The sequence below is a fragment of the Thermochaetoides thermophila genome (genome assembly GCF_000221225.1).
Source record: "Thermochaetoides thermophila DSM 1495 unplaced genomic scaffold scf7180000011821, whole genome shotgun sequence".
NCBI lineage: Eukaryota > Fungi > Ascomycota > Sordariomycetes > Sordariales > Chaetomiaceae > Thermochaetoides > Thermochaetoides thermophila.
Genome location: NW_006383037.1, coordinates 362,428 through 377,722, shown reverse-complemented (window position 1 = coordinate 377,722; position 15,295 = coordinate 362,428). Strand labels below are relative to the sequence as shown.

The 15,295-nt window shown below is 54.3% G+C and overlaps 3 protein-coding genes across 3 annotated transcripts; 1 reads left to right on the top strand and 2 right to left on the bottom strand.

Moving 5' to 3' along the window:
* Positions 1–386: 386 nt before the first annotated feature.
* Positions 387–1,637, bottom strand: CTHT_0060050 (uncharacterized protein; the record flags this gene model as incomplete). The annotated part of the gene is made up of 1 exon (XM_006696260.1): positions 387–1,637. One exon carries the CDS (start codon positions 1,635–1,637, stop codon positions 387–389), a length of 1,251 nt encoding a protein of 416 aa, XP_006696323.1.
* A 956-nt stretch (positions 1,638–2,593) lies between these two features.
* On the top strand, positions 2,594–4,094 carry CTHT_0060040 (uncharacterized protein; the record flags this gene model as incomplete). The annotated part of the gene is made up of 3 exons (XM_006696259.1): positions 2,594–2,695; positions 2,751–3,039; positions 3,151–4,094. 3 exons carry the CDS (start codon positions 2,594–2,596, stop codon positions 4,092–4,094), a joined length of 1,335 nt encoding a protein of 444 aa, XP_006696322.1.
* A 2,172-nt stretch (positions 4,095–6,266) lies between these two features.
* On the bottom strand, positions 6,267–9,075 carry CTHT_0060030 (uncharacterized protein; the record flags this gene model as incomplete). Its single annotated transcript, XM_006696258.1, has 3 exons — positions 6,267–8,254; positions 8,445–8,534; positions 9,009–9,075. The coding sequence occupies 3 exons, from the start codon at positions 9,073–9,075 to the stop codon at positions 6,267–6,269; spliced, it is 2,145 nt and encodes a 714-aa protein (XP_006696321.1).
* Between the last annotated feature and the right edge of the window lie 6,220 nt (positions 9,076–15,295).

Genomic DNA, 15,295 nt, shown 5'->3' with positions numbered 1-15,295 from the left:
GAATGGGGACGAAGCACATGGGAAGCCGCAGAAGAGGGTGCACAAGATTCCATTGCGATGGTTTTGGCGCATGAGTAGCAAGGCTGAGGTGTGTGTAAGAGGAGAGTAGGGTATCGAATTATGTGAATCTGTAGAAATTGTTTGGCTGCATGCTTGGCGTAACCATGACGCTGGGGTCGCAGATAGCGTAGCATGTGCTTGCGCAGCGGGTTCCGTGTGCGAATAGCGTCGGGCCAAGATGACAGGGTTCGGATGTTGGCGACCAACTTTTTTTTTTTTATCAATTTGTCGGAGCGGTCAAGGAGCCATCGTGCGCCAAGACAGAGATCCGCTGGATGCTGAGATCTGGTTCGCGCATGGCTCGTTCTGGCAAATTCAGGGGCCGCCTAGTTCATGCCTGGCATGAGCTCAACGGCGTCGACAATCATGGATTTGCTGAGGCAGTACTCGCGCAGCCATTCCCAATCCTCGCCCTCTTCCTCACCAAAACGGGTTTCCTCCGAAAAGCCAAATGCGCAGACAATCTTATCGAGAGCCGCACGTTCTTCCTCGTGCAGCCAGCGATGACGCAGTGGGGTCCCCGGGGCCCAGGTGACGCGTATCATTTGGTCGTTTCGACTAAAGTGGGCAACCATGCCAATGGTCGCGGTGAAGCCAACGTAGCAGAGGCCGCCAATAAAAGCAATGCCAGTAGCAACCTTTGGTTCCAGGGCCGTCTGGTATTTGGCTAGCTCCCCGGCGACTAGATAAAGCGCGACCGGGGTACCAGCCATGGCAAATCCGGGGAGCAAGGCTTTTTTCAAAAGCTTTGCCCTCAAAAAGGCTTTGGACGAATATGTGTTCTCCAGCACGCCAATTGTGGTCTGCAGGTCCTTCGCCTCAATTGCGGCATCGAGGGCCATGTCGGCGATAGCGGGATCGATCGAATTCTCGGCACTCTCGGGATTCCGTTCGACGTAGGTGACGGCGCCCGAGGAGACCTTTGGCTTCGGCTTAGACGCGAAGAGGTTCAGCACTTGGGGTAAGCTCTCCGGACGACCAAGCCGGCTCTGCAAGCGCACGTACTCCTCCAGCACATTGCGAGTAATGATGGTATCAGGATGCGTGACAATAGAATAGGCCGCTTCCGAGATCTTGTCAATAATGATGCTTGGTTTGTGTGAAGTATGCTGTGGCTGGGTGGTACGGCCGGCTTCTAGCAGGTCCTCGGCCGGCTGATGATGTGACAATTTAATCTTTGCTTGCTCTTCTGCCTTCTTAGGCTCTTTGACGAGCTTGAGGTCGACAGGAGTCAGGGCGCGTAAGGCAGCGACGGTCATTTGTTCGGACGGAACGCCCCCGGGACTGAAAAAGTCCCTAAGCACACGGTCGATGGCAGCCAGGGAGTAGACAGTCGGGTCTACGTCTGGCGGCTGCTCTCCGGCGGCTTTCTGTATTCTCCCGAATCTGCTCTGGGAGGTATTTGCCGCTGCGCTCGGCTCGGCGCGCTTCTTGAGGGAGGGAGGGGTAGTGGTGAAGGGGCGGATGGACGTTGAGCATCGTGGCAATTGGCGTCGGGCTGCTTGGGACTGGGGGCGAAGGAGAAGCTCGCAGGTGCGGCAGAGCCGCAGGCCAGAGGCCGGATGTGAAGGGCGCATCATAGGCCCGGGGTTATTTCTAGGCTTATTCGAGGCTCTTCAACCCTGTCTCGGCTCTCGAGGACCCTTTGAGCTGGAAATGTCTCACGGTCGAGGAGGAGGGGTCAGGATAGTCGACGATACAGCGTATTCTTCGATAGACTGGGGTTCAACTCCGGCTTAGCACCGCAGGAGACGTTCTGTTGGAGTCTGACCGTTCGAGCGAGGGGCGGCAAGCTGCGAGATAAAGTGGAAGTGGTGATGTGATGAAGTCAAAAGAAGAAGCTTGGACCAAAGCCGCGAAGGTGCACTGCAGATCCTTGCGTCTTGGCCCGGCAGCTCCCCTCCCCTCCATTGATGAAAACCCCACTTGATGTAGGACTGTTTGATCAGTAAAAGTGCACTGTGCTGCAGTCAAATATGGGACTTGATACCAATGTCAACTTCAGCATAGATCGAGAATCTATTGCTAATTTTAAGCATTAGTCCAAGCTTCATATGTAGTCATGAAGTCCTTCTGATTTATCATTCTTGACATCCTTTCTTTTCAAGTGAACAGTGGATTATTTCTCTTGAACCCTGCCATACAGTACAGCAACTGCATGCAATTAAGCGCACGCCAAGCAAGCAGATTGTGGAACGCGTGGCGCCAAGCCGCCAAAGTGGGGCCCTAAGCCACAGCCTCACAGCGAGCGCCATCGGTGACGTGCCTTAGCCTGGGACTCAGGTTACTTATCGCCTTGTCTTCATCCCGTTCGAACCCAACTGGAACTTTCTACGACGGCAGCAACCTGCTTCCAGCGTCGACAACAATTTTTTTTTACTTACTTACCAGCCATTTGAGCAAGTAAAACGCCAAAAGCTGCCCGTAAAAACATCCGCGCAGTCTCTCGAGTCCACCAAGCCGACCAGAAAAAGGGGGAAGAGAGCAAAAAGCACTCGACTCCGTAAATCGAGACGCTCACGAATAACTGACCATGCCTCCTCCACCACCACCACCTCCTCCCCCTCCCCCGGGCTTGGGCGGGCCGCCGCCGCCCCCTCCTCCTCCGACTTTGCCGGCAGCCCAACCAGGTCGAGTACGTTCGCGCTTCGCATAGCTCCATAACGACTCGCTAACAGTAACAACCCCAGGGCGCCCTCCTCGCCGACATCCGCCAGGGCAAGGCTCTTAGGAAGACAGTGACCAATGACCGGTCTGCCCCCATGATCGAGCGGCCAAGCAAGCCCATCGGCGGCCCGTCACCATCAACACTCAGTGCTCCTCCTGTGCCAGGTCGCGCGCGAAGCAACAGCGATCAGGGGAACAGAGCCCCGACCGCATCCACATCAGTCGCCGATGGCCCTCCTCAACCCCTGGCCGGTCTCTTTGCCGGCGGCATGCCCAAGTTGCGCAAGACAGGGAAGGGCATTGACACAGGCGGTATGTACCCACTTCTAATACTGCTTCTAAGCTGCTGCTAAACCCCCTCCAGCAAGTGCCGACGCCTCCTACCTCTCCGACTCTGAAGCCCCAACACGCTCAGCGCCGAAGCCCCCAACAGGAGCTCCCCCCGTACCAGGCAGGCCCCCTCTACCGCCGACCTCAAGCGCACCCTCTCCCCCTGCAAACCTCAAGAGCGCAGCCGCCTCGAAGCCCCCTCCGCCGCCAATTGGCAAGAAACCTCCTCCGCCACCCCCAGGCTCCCGCAAGCCGTCAAACCTGCGCTCTGGCGGCGCCCCTCCCTTACCCAACGCACCAGCTCCCCCTCCCCCGTCCTCGGCACCACCAATCCCGACATTTTCTGCTCCAACGCCACCGCCGGCTGCCCCGCCGCCTCCTCCATCCGCAGCGGCGCCCCGTCCTCCTCCGCCGCCGGCCCGGTCTCAACCTCCTCCCCCCCTCCTCCTCCTCCTCCTCCTTCTTCTTCTTCTTCATCATCAGCAGCGAACAACATTTCCCAAAGCATCGCGGCTCAAGCAGCTCGTCTGGCTGCCTCGAGTGCACCTCCTCCCCCGGCCCCGCCACCGCCTCCGCCGGCAGCAGCGCCCGCTGCTCCTCCTCCGCCACCTCCCTCAGCAGCGCCAGCGCCTCCTCCTCCTCCTCCTCCTCCTCCAACAATCTCTGCTCCCTCAGCACCACCCGCCCCTCCACCGCCCCCCCCTCCTCCAGCAGCAAGCTCCTCTGCCCCCTCACGCACACCCTCTCTTCGCTCATCCCTTCTCGACCCTGCAAGCTTTACCCTCACGCCGAACGGCGCCAACAGCACCAGCGGAGGGCACAGCCGTTCCCCATCTGGGTCACATCTTACTGTCCCAGGGCAGAACGGGCATAGTCACGACGGGAAAAAGAAGGAGCGGTATATCGTGCACGATCCGAGATGGAAGTTTACGCGTGAGGAGGACTTCCCCAAGCCGAGGGAATTTGTTGGGGGTGTGAGGAGATATAGGGCGGGCAGGGGGAGCAGTGTGCCGTTGGATTTGAGCGCATTTTGTTAGGAAAGGGAAGCGCAGGTCCAAGGACAGGGGCAGAAGAAGGGGAGGAAAGGGAGGAAAGGGGGATGGGGTTGATGGCGAGGAAGAATGAGAATCTGGAGATGGCAGGCTGGATCCAGGATACCTACCTGACTGAAGCAGATCACTCATTCAGGTAGTGTGTGAGGTGTTTGACTTAGACCGGAATAGGATCAGGGAAATAGGAATAATTTGTATTTGTTCTTCTACTTGACTTCTCTGCCTATACCGTTTCTCGTCTTACCTGTTCAGTTTGCTTTGGTTATACTTCTCTTGGCGTGGCATTTTGAGTTCGCTCCTTTTTTGGCTTACGTTGTAGTTAGGCAATATCAATATAGGACTGTAACTAGAATTTTTTTTTTTCATAAGTTTTCGTTTCTGTCTAACATGCCGCTTCCGTGCCGTTGAAGGAGCCTTTTGCGGATAATGTTCTTGACCTGCCTATTATCAGGTTCCCGCGCAAGATTCAGGCAAGCGACCAAGATTGTTGACATTCAAATTCAATATCATCGCGAATCTAAAGCATACGAGGCCCGAAGGAGGAAATATCCTTAAGAGTGTCAGACGAAGCCAAAATGGTTGGACGTTAGACAGACACTGCATCATACAAGCCTAAGCTTTTCAGTAAATCATCAAGGAGTGTTGGCATCTCCAAAATCGCAGAATGAACACACTTCAATTATCATCCTCGAGTGGCCCAACTATTGACTTAAGCCTTTTGACACCGATATGTGACATGTGAAGTATCAACAGAAACGGATCACGAAGGCAGGTAGGTGAAGCCCATATCATACGAGAACGATTTTGACCCAGTCTGATATTCAGCTCGATCCACCTCGATCATTCCAGGCACCTGGTTCTCACAGGTTGAGGTAATCAGCAAGGAATGCAGAAAGCAGAGACCGAGCAACACCCAAAAACACATGAAGCATAAGAGGCTGGACTTTGGAATGCGTGTTAAGTAAACTCATGACCAACCGAAGCGAACTCACAACCCCAGGACATCCATGTAGAAACAGACTAATATTAAATCGAGATTCGTCAACTTCCATTTGGAATCATCGTTTTACCAGTCTGTCGACCACGCACTTTCGCAAATCCGAGTCCACCTAAGAAATCAAGCTGCATCATGATCATCGTAAGGCAGACCAGAGTCTCACCTTTTCATTACTTCCAGTCTTCGGAATAAAACAGGTTAGGAGACAAGAGAACCGAGCCTGCCAAACCATACATTACCCTACCGAACTAACCACTATGACAAAATGAAATCCTGAAAGCCAAATACTCAACACATCCGATCAAACAAGTATAACCCAACAGGGATGGATGAATGATGTTGTGAGGATAATGTGGTTTGTTTAGCAGGTGGGGAAGGCTAAGGGTAGCCAAAATCACTAACCAAACTCGAAACTCGGAGGTCAGGAGCTTCGCGAGAAGAGGGAAGAAGGGGAGGGCAAACACGTCATAGAAAATCACCAGTATGTAAAGAATTTGGGGGGGGGGGAGGAAATGTCAATTAAGATAAGGGAAGTCTGAAAAAGTTGAGCAAAAAGGGCGGAAAGGTAGGGGGAAAGGTAGGAGGAATCAACAAAGCTGATAAAAGAAGTAGAGAGCATCACCACTTGAAAAAGATGAATAAGAATTAAGACACAGCAGTCAAGAAAACAAAACTAACCCTCCCCCCCCCTTACCCTTCGCTCCTCTCAGCTTCGACAGCCTGAGTGGCCAGTGAAGGAAGGAGCCACCCTCCTTAGGGCTCCGCCTGCTAGGCAGCCACACAATCTCCAATCTCATCTCAATCCATCATGGTCACAGCAGCAATCTGGTATCCACTCCATCCTATCCAATCCAGCCAAGCAAAGATGAAAAAAAAAAACCTAGCAGAAACAAGAACAGAGCAGCCTCCCATCCACCCATCAGTCCATCCATCCCGAGTGACCTGGTATCAAGAAACCCAACCAAACCAACCTGACCGAACCAAGCCTGATGAAAACAGAGCCACCAGAGGAAATGAGATTGAAGAGAGAATTTCCCCAGAATAGATAGAACCACGAATGGTCAGCAACCAAGGCCGAAGAGAGGGCTTGTGGCATTGATGGGCAACCTCAAGCACGCCTCTTAAAGCAAAGCAACGTTATCAACTCTTAACAGCACTCATCACTGCCCTTGCCCACCCCACCAACCCCCCGCCGCCACAGCCGCAGGCTGGGGCTGTGTCTGCTGCCCCTGCCCCTGACCCTGCTGCCCCGGTTGCTGCTGTCCCTGCTGCTGATTCTGCTGTCCTTGACCCTGACCCGGCCCAGTATTCCACGTCTGATGATGCATGTACCCCCTAGGTGTCTGCTCAGCTCCGTACACAGGCCCGTACCCCTGTCCAGGCATGCCAGGCAACCCAGAATACGGTGCGAGCGGCGATGGGCCAGGGGCAGGTGCGCCCGTGGGAGCAGGGTTGGAGCCCGGAGCGGGCGCGGCAGCGGAGGGAGCACTTCCGTGACGGAGTTGTGGAGTGCCAGGCCCGCCGGCGTTGCCGGGGGTAGACTGATGCGGCTGGGCCGGGGCGGTCGTATAAGCGGAGTACGGAGACGGGGCACCCGGAGCGGGGCCAGCGCCTGGGGCGCCGTGCTGTGGGGTCTGAGGGGCGGGGGGCCACATCTGGTTCGGGGCTGCGGCTGCGGACTGCGAGTACGTGTAATTCGGCTGGGCGGGGGCCGGAGCCGGCGCGAGCGAGGCAGTAGTCGTCGAGCCTGTCGCGGAGGAATGGTGTGTTGGTCCTCGTGCTGCTTGCTGAAATGTAGCTTGGGGCACTGAGCGGTGGTGGGCCATACCTGCTCTAAGTGAACCCTGGCTTGCGACGGGGTTCGGCGCATGGATGGACTGTGAGTAGGGAGCGGCGGTCATCATCAGCTGTGGGCTCTGGTTTGGGAGTATGGCTGGCGGCTGGAGGGAAGAGGTGTGGGTTGCCGCTGATGTGCGGCTAGGCGGGACGGCAGGGGGAACGACCGGGTCGGGAGCGCTTACGGGAGCAGGCAAGGCCGGCGGCACGGGCTGCTCGTGCGGTCTCCGCCAGATGCTATTCATGTAGTCAGCGCGCATTTCGCGCTGCTGATTGAGCGTGCGGTTGAACTCGGCAGCATGGTGGGCTTGAGCATGCAGCTCGGTCAAGGGAGTGGGCTGGATGCGATCCTGGTAGGGAGGCCCGGTGATCTCCTGCCTTGGCCCGTTCTTGAGAATGCTCGAGTAGTCCCGGCTGCGGGTATCGCTGTAATCTGGACCTAGTGTTATCATGGATGGTCGGGTCGTTGCCGGGCCTCCGAGCATACCTGGGGGAACGAGCGGCGGCTGGGGACCAAACTGGCTCGTGCTATACACAATCTCTCCGTGGGGTGCGGCCATCAGCGACGCAGCATGGCTTGCTTCGGCCGCCGCGCGCGCCCTCGAAGCTCCAGGCCGTTTCTCGCCTGCCGGATCGTCTTCGGTGAACCCCTGCTTCCGAGCCTTACTCTCCCAGTAGTCGTCCCGAACTCTCCGGCCATTCACGATCATGCGGCTTCCGAACTGACGGAACATGCTGCGAGCGGTCACAATGGCGATCTGACGTGAGCGATACGAAAAGGGCAGAATCTCCTGAGCGACGAGATCGTCTTTCTCGGCCTGGTTTGCGATGATCTTGTACAGCGACCTGTTTTTATTGAACAATAAGTACGAGTCGCGATAGCCAAGGACACGAGCACACTCGGTCGCGAGCATAAACAGCTTGTCTCCGCGGTTCGGCACACAGAACGTGCGGCATTTGTATTGACGCCCTCCTAGCAGCTGACCGTTGGGAAGGACCTTCTTCTCACCGGCCTCGTCAATCTCGCGCACAAGGTACTCATCGCCGCTGGGAGCGAGGATGTCGGTAGTGTGGTCGCGCACGGTCGGAAGGGCCTTCAAAGGCTTTGAAGGAGCCGGCTTAGGCGGTGATGCCTGAGCAGTTGTCGTCGTGTATGACGACGGAGTCTGGACGGGCAACGTGGCATTCTGATTCTGGGGTGTTTGTGGGGGGGCGTTTTGCGGGGCAGATGGCACAGGCGGGAGCGACGCCGTCGCGGTACCGGATGGTAGAGGCTTCATCGGTCTTCCTCGTTTCCTGGGCTTATCACCACCTGTTCGTCATGCACGATAACACCTCTCTGGTCAGTGTGTGATGTTCAGTCATACACGGCGGCGGTCGCACGAATCGAAACGACAAGATGATCACGTAACGCAGGGCATCCATGAACATCGTCGACCCGACACGCTCGAATGATGCTGATACACAAGAGGGGGAAACGAGAGAGACGAAGCACAACATACCGTCATCACCTGCTGGGCCGTTGGGCCCTGTGTCCGCAAAGTCGTCGGGAGAGCGGCTGCGCTTCAGACCTCGCGAGAGAGCTAGGGGATCTTGTGGGGCGAGCCGCGGCCATTAGCATGGGGCGCATGGAGGGGTTTTGAGGACGAGAAAGAGGGACAGAAGCAAGGTAAAGACGCGCGGCGCAGATAATTGATAACCAATTGCGTGGTGCGCAATCAGCGAAGCAACGAGTCTGCGCGGGCGCCGTCAAGATGGGCCAAAAAAGGCCACAGGCGCGAAGATTTGAAACATCGACATTGCCCGTGAATTTCGATGGAACTGCCCCAACGATCGGGGTGCATCGCGCGATTCCGACAGATGGCATGATCGTTTTTGCTGGGGCTCTTTTGGTGCTGGCGCTGGTTTCTTGGTGGGAGGGGTAGCGCTTGTCGCCCTCTGCGATGGGCATACAGATTGCCAGCGCCCGCCCGCGCACGTAGAGCCCTTGCTTGAACCGCGCGCTGCGAACAAACGGAAATCGGAAATTAAAAAAGAAAAAAAAATAATATTCAGACGTCACTTACCGGCCGAATTGAGAGCAGCAGGGTTGATTGTTGCACCCTCAACGCCGTTGGGAGGTGCAGCGTACATGCTCTAGAGCAAAGACAACGACGACGAGCGCGTCGTGGGTCTGCGAAACGCGGTGTCTTGATATAAACGAGGCAGTAGGAAGCAAGCTGCAAGCGGAAACAGAAACAGGCTGGAACCTGGAGCTCGGCTGAGTGGGCCGCGGAACAGGGTGACGGACGTCAGGTCAGGCCGGTGCCGTATGCCGCAGTACTGAGAGTGGCCGTTCAGGTCGCTCACTGATGAGGACGTTCCACGGTGCCACTGCCGCTTTTCCCCTTGGAACTGGGACGGTCACTGTGGCTGGACTGGACCGTCACCTTTCACTGGAATGCGTGCTGCTCGTTGTTGCTGTTGCTGCTGTTGCTGCTGCCGCTGCTTCTGCTGAGCGATGCAACAGGCTGGGAAGGGCCGTGCATACGGGAGCTTCAGGCCGTGGTTGGTGGCCGGCTGGCGCACGCAAATCCCAACGGCGAGCAGCCAGACAGGGAAGGTAAGGCAAGGGAAGGACAGGGGAAATCAGACAAGGTAGAAGGATGTGAAATGGCGAATGAACGAAATGGCAGATTGATTGATCCCTTGTCGATATTTGATAAGCTGTAATGTAAACCGTGGTCTGCGCTGGCTGATTGGGGATTGTGATGCGATGCGATTGCGACTGCGTGAGGGCTGCCACTGATTTAAAAGAGATTGTAGAGGCTTGCACGTCGCAGGCAAGGCAGGGCAACGAGGCGCGCGATCAGTAAGCCGTATCAATCTATCAGTATCAGGATGAGAGAAAGAGCAGGGTTGTAACTTCTTGTTGTAAGGTTGTATGTAAGAGGAGAGATATCAACGGCTGCAGCTTGCGAACGGATAAAGGGGGCCCAAGCCTTCTTGATTTTGCCAGCCTCGACTCTGTTCTCCTCGTCCTGTCCCACCGTTCCGTTGGATTTTGAACAGACGAGAGACAGACGAACTTGTCGCTGCTTTTTGCCACGAGGGGAGTGTCTTCAGAGGGCAGCCCAGAGTCATCGGCAGCAGCACTGATGAGTAGCGAAAGACCCTAGACCCAGTCTCCGCGCGCAGTAAATGGGGATGCTGCGCAGACGCAATGCGCGGGGCCCACGCTAGTCCAAATTTGGACTACGTCTTGGCGCCGTCCGCTGCCCCAGAGTGGCCCAGAGTTAAGAGGGACCCGCCGCAACGTTGACGTTCGACACCAGCTGCGGCTGCACCAATTCGGATCGGAGACTTTATCACCGTTACGGCTTTGGTCGGCGCCTTGGGGCTCACAAACACCATGCCCTGAGTTTTTTTTTTCTTGTTTTACACTATCTGGTCTCTTCTATGAGATTTGACACAATCATGGGTTGAAGATAGTAAGGGGAAACGCGCATAATTTGATGGGACGGTAGGACCAGATTTTGTCCGAGTCGTCGCGCCAGTCATCAATGATCGCCAGCATCAGCGCCGCTCCAAGCATCTGGTCCCAGGTCTTCTCTCCTATCAAAGACCTTCGCCACCGCTCTGTACTACGCCGTCGCGTGGGATTGCTGCACAGAGCTTTCCGTGGCGCGCGTTCCCAGAATGCCAGTCTCAGTTAGACTTGGCTGAGAAAATCCGCTGCCAGTTCTCTGTCTCTGCGCGCGCGGGGTTGTTAGACACCTGCTGAGGTAACATGGAGAGCAGGCCGCCTGTATTGACCATCTTGAACGGCTGGCTACACCTCTAACTTTACCAGTTCTGTCAAAACCTTAGGGGTCATCTGGATGTTTTGCAGACGCGATCATCCTGATAGGCAATTCTGCACATGCGAGATGATGTTGCCAACATTAAGACTTCCATCAAAGCATGTTTTGTGAAAACATGGTGCCTAATGCGATACAGCTTGCACCCCATGGGGTGTGGCAGAAAGTGGACACGCTGCAGGGTGAATCTCTAAAACATGTGCCCGCTTCGCCCAGGGCTCAACGGAGCCTTGCCCCTGTTTGGCTTATGGGAACCAGTGCCCTGAGCCGAGGTTCCCACCCCGCACCCAAGAAAGCAAAGCACAAACACAGGTTCATGATTCCGACCGATCTGGAACATGACTGGCTGTTGGATCTTTTTCTGCTTTGGCCCAGATCAGTTTCATGCTGGGCAAACGGTTGAGCAAATAATCACACTTACCGGCCCGCTAATGGTTGCGGGGATGCTGATCTTCACGATAACAAAATGGTTTGGAGGACGGATCACAGCGGAAACTTTTTGTGATGTTGAGTTGTCAACAACTGTCCACAGAGCACAAGTTTGATTTCAGCGTTCGCAAGTTTTGTTCGATGGAAAATGCCCGCTGTTAGTCCACTCCTGCTGTATAACGTTTCTGCTTACACAGCTTGATCCTGCAGTGAGACCAATTTTGTCAGTGTCAACGAAGGGTTTAGTCCAATCAAAGCTACGCCTCTGTGGTGACGGGATCCCGTCTTCCCCGGAATTATCAGTCATTCTTTTTCACTTAAACCACTTGTCATCCGTCATCATCAGCTGAGCAGTCAGGTGAATATTCGGCGAAGCAACGGTTCGGTCTTGGTTCTTGAGCCTATTGTAGGAGCAAGGGAGAGAGGGAGGGGGTGGCTATGGATTCCCAAGTCCTTGGGAGACGGCCCTCCATCCCAGATCACTGAAGTCGCTCATCGGATCAAACCGAAGCAGACCCTCCCAAAAGCCCGCACTGGGGGCAGTGCAGCTCACAAGGCTAGAAGGTGTGGTAGTGTATCCGTACATGGATGGATGCATTGTACAGGACTGGCAGAGTGTGGCACCGATCCGTAAGCTTGGATAATCCTGTTGTAAGGCTTCACTTGTATTGGAAGATATGGAATATAAGACTCAGAACACCACGGCTTCCCGGACCGATAAGTTCCAAAATTTTATTTCTCGACAAGACCGATTTTTGGAACTTTTGACCCGAAGCATTGCCTTTATTCTCGGCGAAAATGTCGAAACTAGTATCTTGACTTTTAACAACTTATGAGACAAACTGGCTGTTAAACGTCTTCAATCTCAATCAAACGAACTCAGTCTTCCCGTCCAATAGAGTGGCGATACGACCATGCTGAGACCGAAGCGCAGCTCTTGATAGGAAGGGCCCGCTGCATGTCGAAGGTAATCCGGATCTTGGGAGACTCCCTAGGTAGGGAGGGGGGCAAACCCAAGAATGCAACTCTAGGATCCAAGCGCGACGGGACTCCTTGATCGTAAGCTAAACCTATCGGGTGCTTTACTTCACTCTTCAAATGTGAGTTTCTCGACAAGGAAACAGATGCTCAAAAACCGGTGTGGCATATCCTTGCAGCCTGCCTGCCTGCCAAGCGAACGAAAAGGCTTACCGTCCAGTCGTTTTCGATCCCGTCATCGACAGTAACGAAACAAGAAATCAGCTTGTGGCAAGCGTGATACAGGCCTCACCTCTCCGATCGACATTCGCTTCTGGTGTTCCCATCACATGAATAATCACTCTTCAGTTAAGTTACAGTTTGATCTTCACCCGCAACCCCTAGGCCGAAGAATGTCATCGTTGCCTCGTTTTTCTTATCGCGTCAAGGACTCGAGTATCGTGAGGCGATGTCGATGTCGTATATCAAGAGAAAAATCCAAAGAAGGAAAGAAGTCAACGAAACGTACTGTCAGCTGCCAATATTGTCTCACTCTTGACAACCGGATTGGTCAGTTGGCATGGCTGGTAGTAATCGAGGATGACGCCACAGCTGAGTTGCCTGCAGCAGTCATGGGCAGCTTTTTTCCTCAGCCGAGCACTCCAGGCTGATGTCAACGGTGATGTCGAGGTTAGCGATCCGAACTTGCCGAGCGAAGACCCAGACTTCCCCTGCTGGATGAGCAGGGTGGGTGCCATAGCGCATAGCTCATTTCATACACTACTAGCTGCCCATTAAAAACTTATGATAAACTTCTTAGATCCAGACTGCAGCATCCAAATATGGATATTTCCAGCAACTATTCCTGTGAGTTTATCGCTTGCACAATCGCTTCGTTGAGCAAATCACAGGTTGTCCTGCTCATGTGTGACCATCTTGGCAATCCACAAGACTGCTGCTGTGCTTGTCTGTTTCTTCGTTTCCATTTGTCCAAATCTCCAAAGGCTTAATCGAGTCTCAAACCACTCCCCCGCTCTTGATACGAAGATAATTTGACTGAGAAGTGTATCAGGCTCCAATAAATCAGATAGGAAGTTTGTGCGTAGACTCAATTCAGCCCTAAAGCTTCAGAAACACCCCACGCAAGATCTAATCTAAGAAGACAGAACTGTGGTCAAGAATGTCTGACGCGATGAAACACCACGCCATGTGATGCATATGGGTTCCATGAAGCATTTACCGGGAGAAATCTAAGTAGGTATGTGTGAGCGGGTGGGTGCAATCGCCATGTTGCTGCAAGGCTCCAAAGGTCTGGGGGAGGGGAGGGCAGAGGTGGTGTGAACCCCATGTCATCATGATGGAGGGTCACTAAACTACCGGTATCTGGCATAGTTACGCAGGAGGATATAGACAAGGGATGCGGTGATTGATTCACACGAACCAGTCAGTGTTCAGGATTCGATCATGACGCAGAGACCAGTAACATCAAAAGATGGAGGCTTAAGGAGCGTGCATCGCACTGCATCGCGTGAAGGAGGGGTGGAAGGGAAGTGGGGACCAACCTGGGCGATGTAATCCTGGCCCTTGTCGTCGTCGACGACGAAGGAGAAAAATAGACCGGGGACGGGACGGTGGGCCAAGCATGGAGCAAAGCGATCAACCGGTGGACTTGGTGGCTAGCAGCACTCCACTTTTATTGGTCGAGTTGCTGCAAATGTGCCAAACAGCTGACGGGTGCACATGCAAATCATGGTTTCCATCTTGGGTCCACGCCTCGGGGCTTTGTTGGAGACACCCCTTCAAAATGGGGCGCTGGGCTGTTCCCCACTTGATTTTTCAGGCTTCCAAGTTTCCAGTCGTTCCTCTCAACCGGGAGCCGGTCGGCATCCTTTGTCAAGATCTAAGAGTCTATTTCAGCAGCTATTGAACGACACCTGGTTTTTTTTTCCATCCTTGCTGTGTTCTTTGTGTGTGTATCTGAGTGATGTTGCACATACATGGCATTGCCCACTTGCCTACCGAGGAGAGTCTGAAACCTACATCAGGAATAACCCCGAGTCTGCAGAACACAATGTGCGACCTAGGAACGTTGGCGATCCTGCTGGTTAAGGCACACAGCTGGCCGGGGCATGCATTTAGATATGAAGTTACATACTTCGTACCTTCTGTCGTTGCGGTCCGAACATCCTAAACGATGGCCGTATCGCCCCTGACAACACACTTGGATGTGGCGTACCGGCAAGAGCTGGGAGTTGGCGAACCATATTTGATAAAATCTACACTAAACAACCGTGCAGTTCTCCACGATCCCCAAGCTGGGATCTCTCGCTTAAATCACACTTATTTCTGTTATTTTGCAGCGTTCTATGAGTCCGCTCATGTGCGGGGGCTTCCCGCTCATGCAGCTGCTGGTACAGGCGCCTATCTCCTCCCACGAGAATCCCCATCCATCTATGGCAAGGCTCCTCAGCCTTTTCTGCCCATCACGCATCGATCTGTAGTATTGCAGCTAGTCACGCCCAAGAAACAGCCTAGGCGAGTGAGTCAGCCCAGCCAACTCATCCAACCTTCGGAACGGTTAGCCCACCCACCGAGCGCACATCGCAACACCGCTCGCTTCTCCATCTGCACTGGCGGACGTCCTATGTAAGTCATCCGCTAGTTGACACCCATTTTCCTTAACATGAGGTAATCCTGGGCCAATGGCTGGAGAAGATACCCTCCATCACTGCCCATCTGCCGGGCCGTCATTTGCACACTCCGAGTTCTTCCCTCCCTGTTCGCAATATTTTGTTGGAACTACATTATGCAGTTCATGGGAGCATCATCTTGTGTTTTCGATCCAATTCCCCCACTGAAAGGATGCGGTAAGCCCTTGTCGACCTGACCTGGATCCGTGGATCGACACGCCATCCATCCATCCATCCATCCATCCATCCATCCATCCATCCATCCATCCATCCATGCTTCTCGATACTCGTAAAATCGAGGCCCAGGACCCGGTCTTGATCTTGACAGGAAGCAATGGTGGGACTACTAGGGCGTATTCAACAAATTTCATGCAAGCGCCAGATCGGACTTCTGCGTGAACTGCTTCCCACCATGTTCCAGCTGAATGATAATGGTGA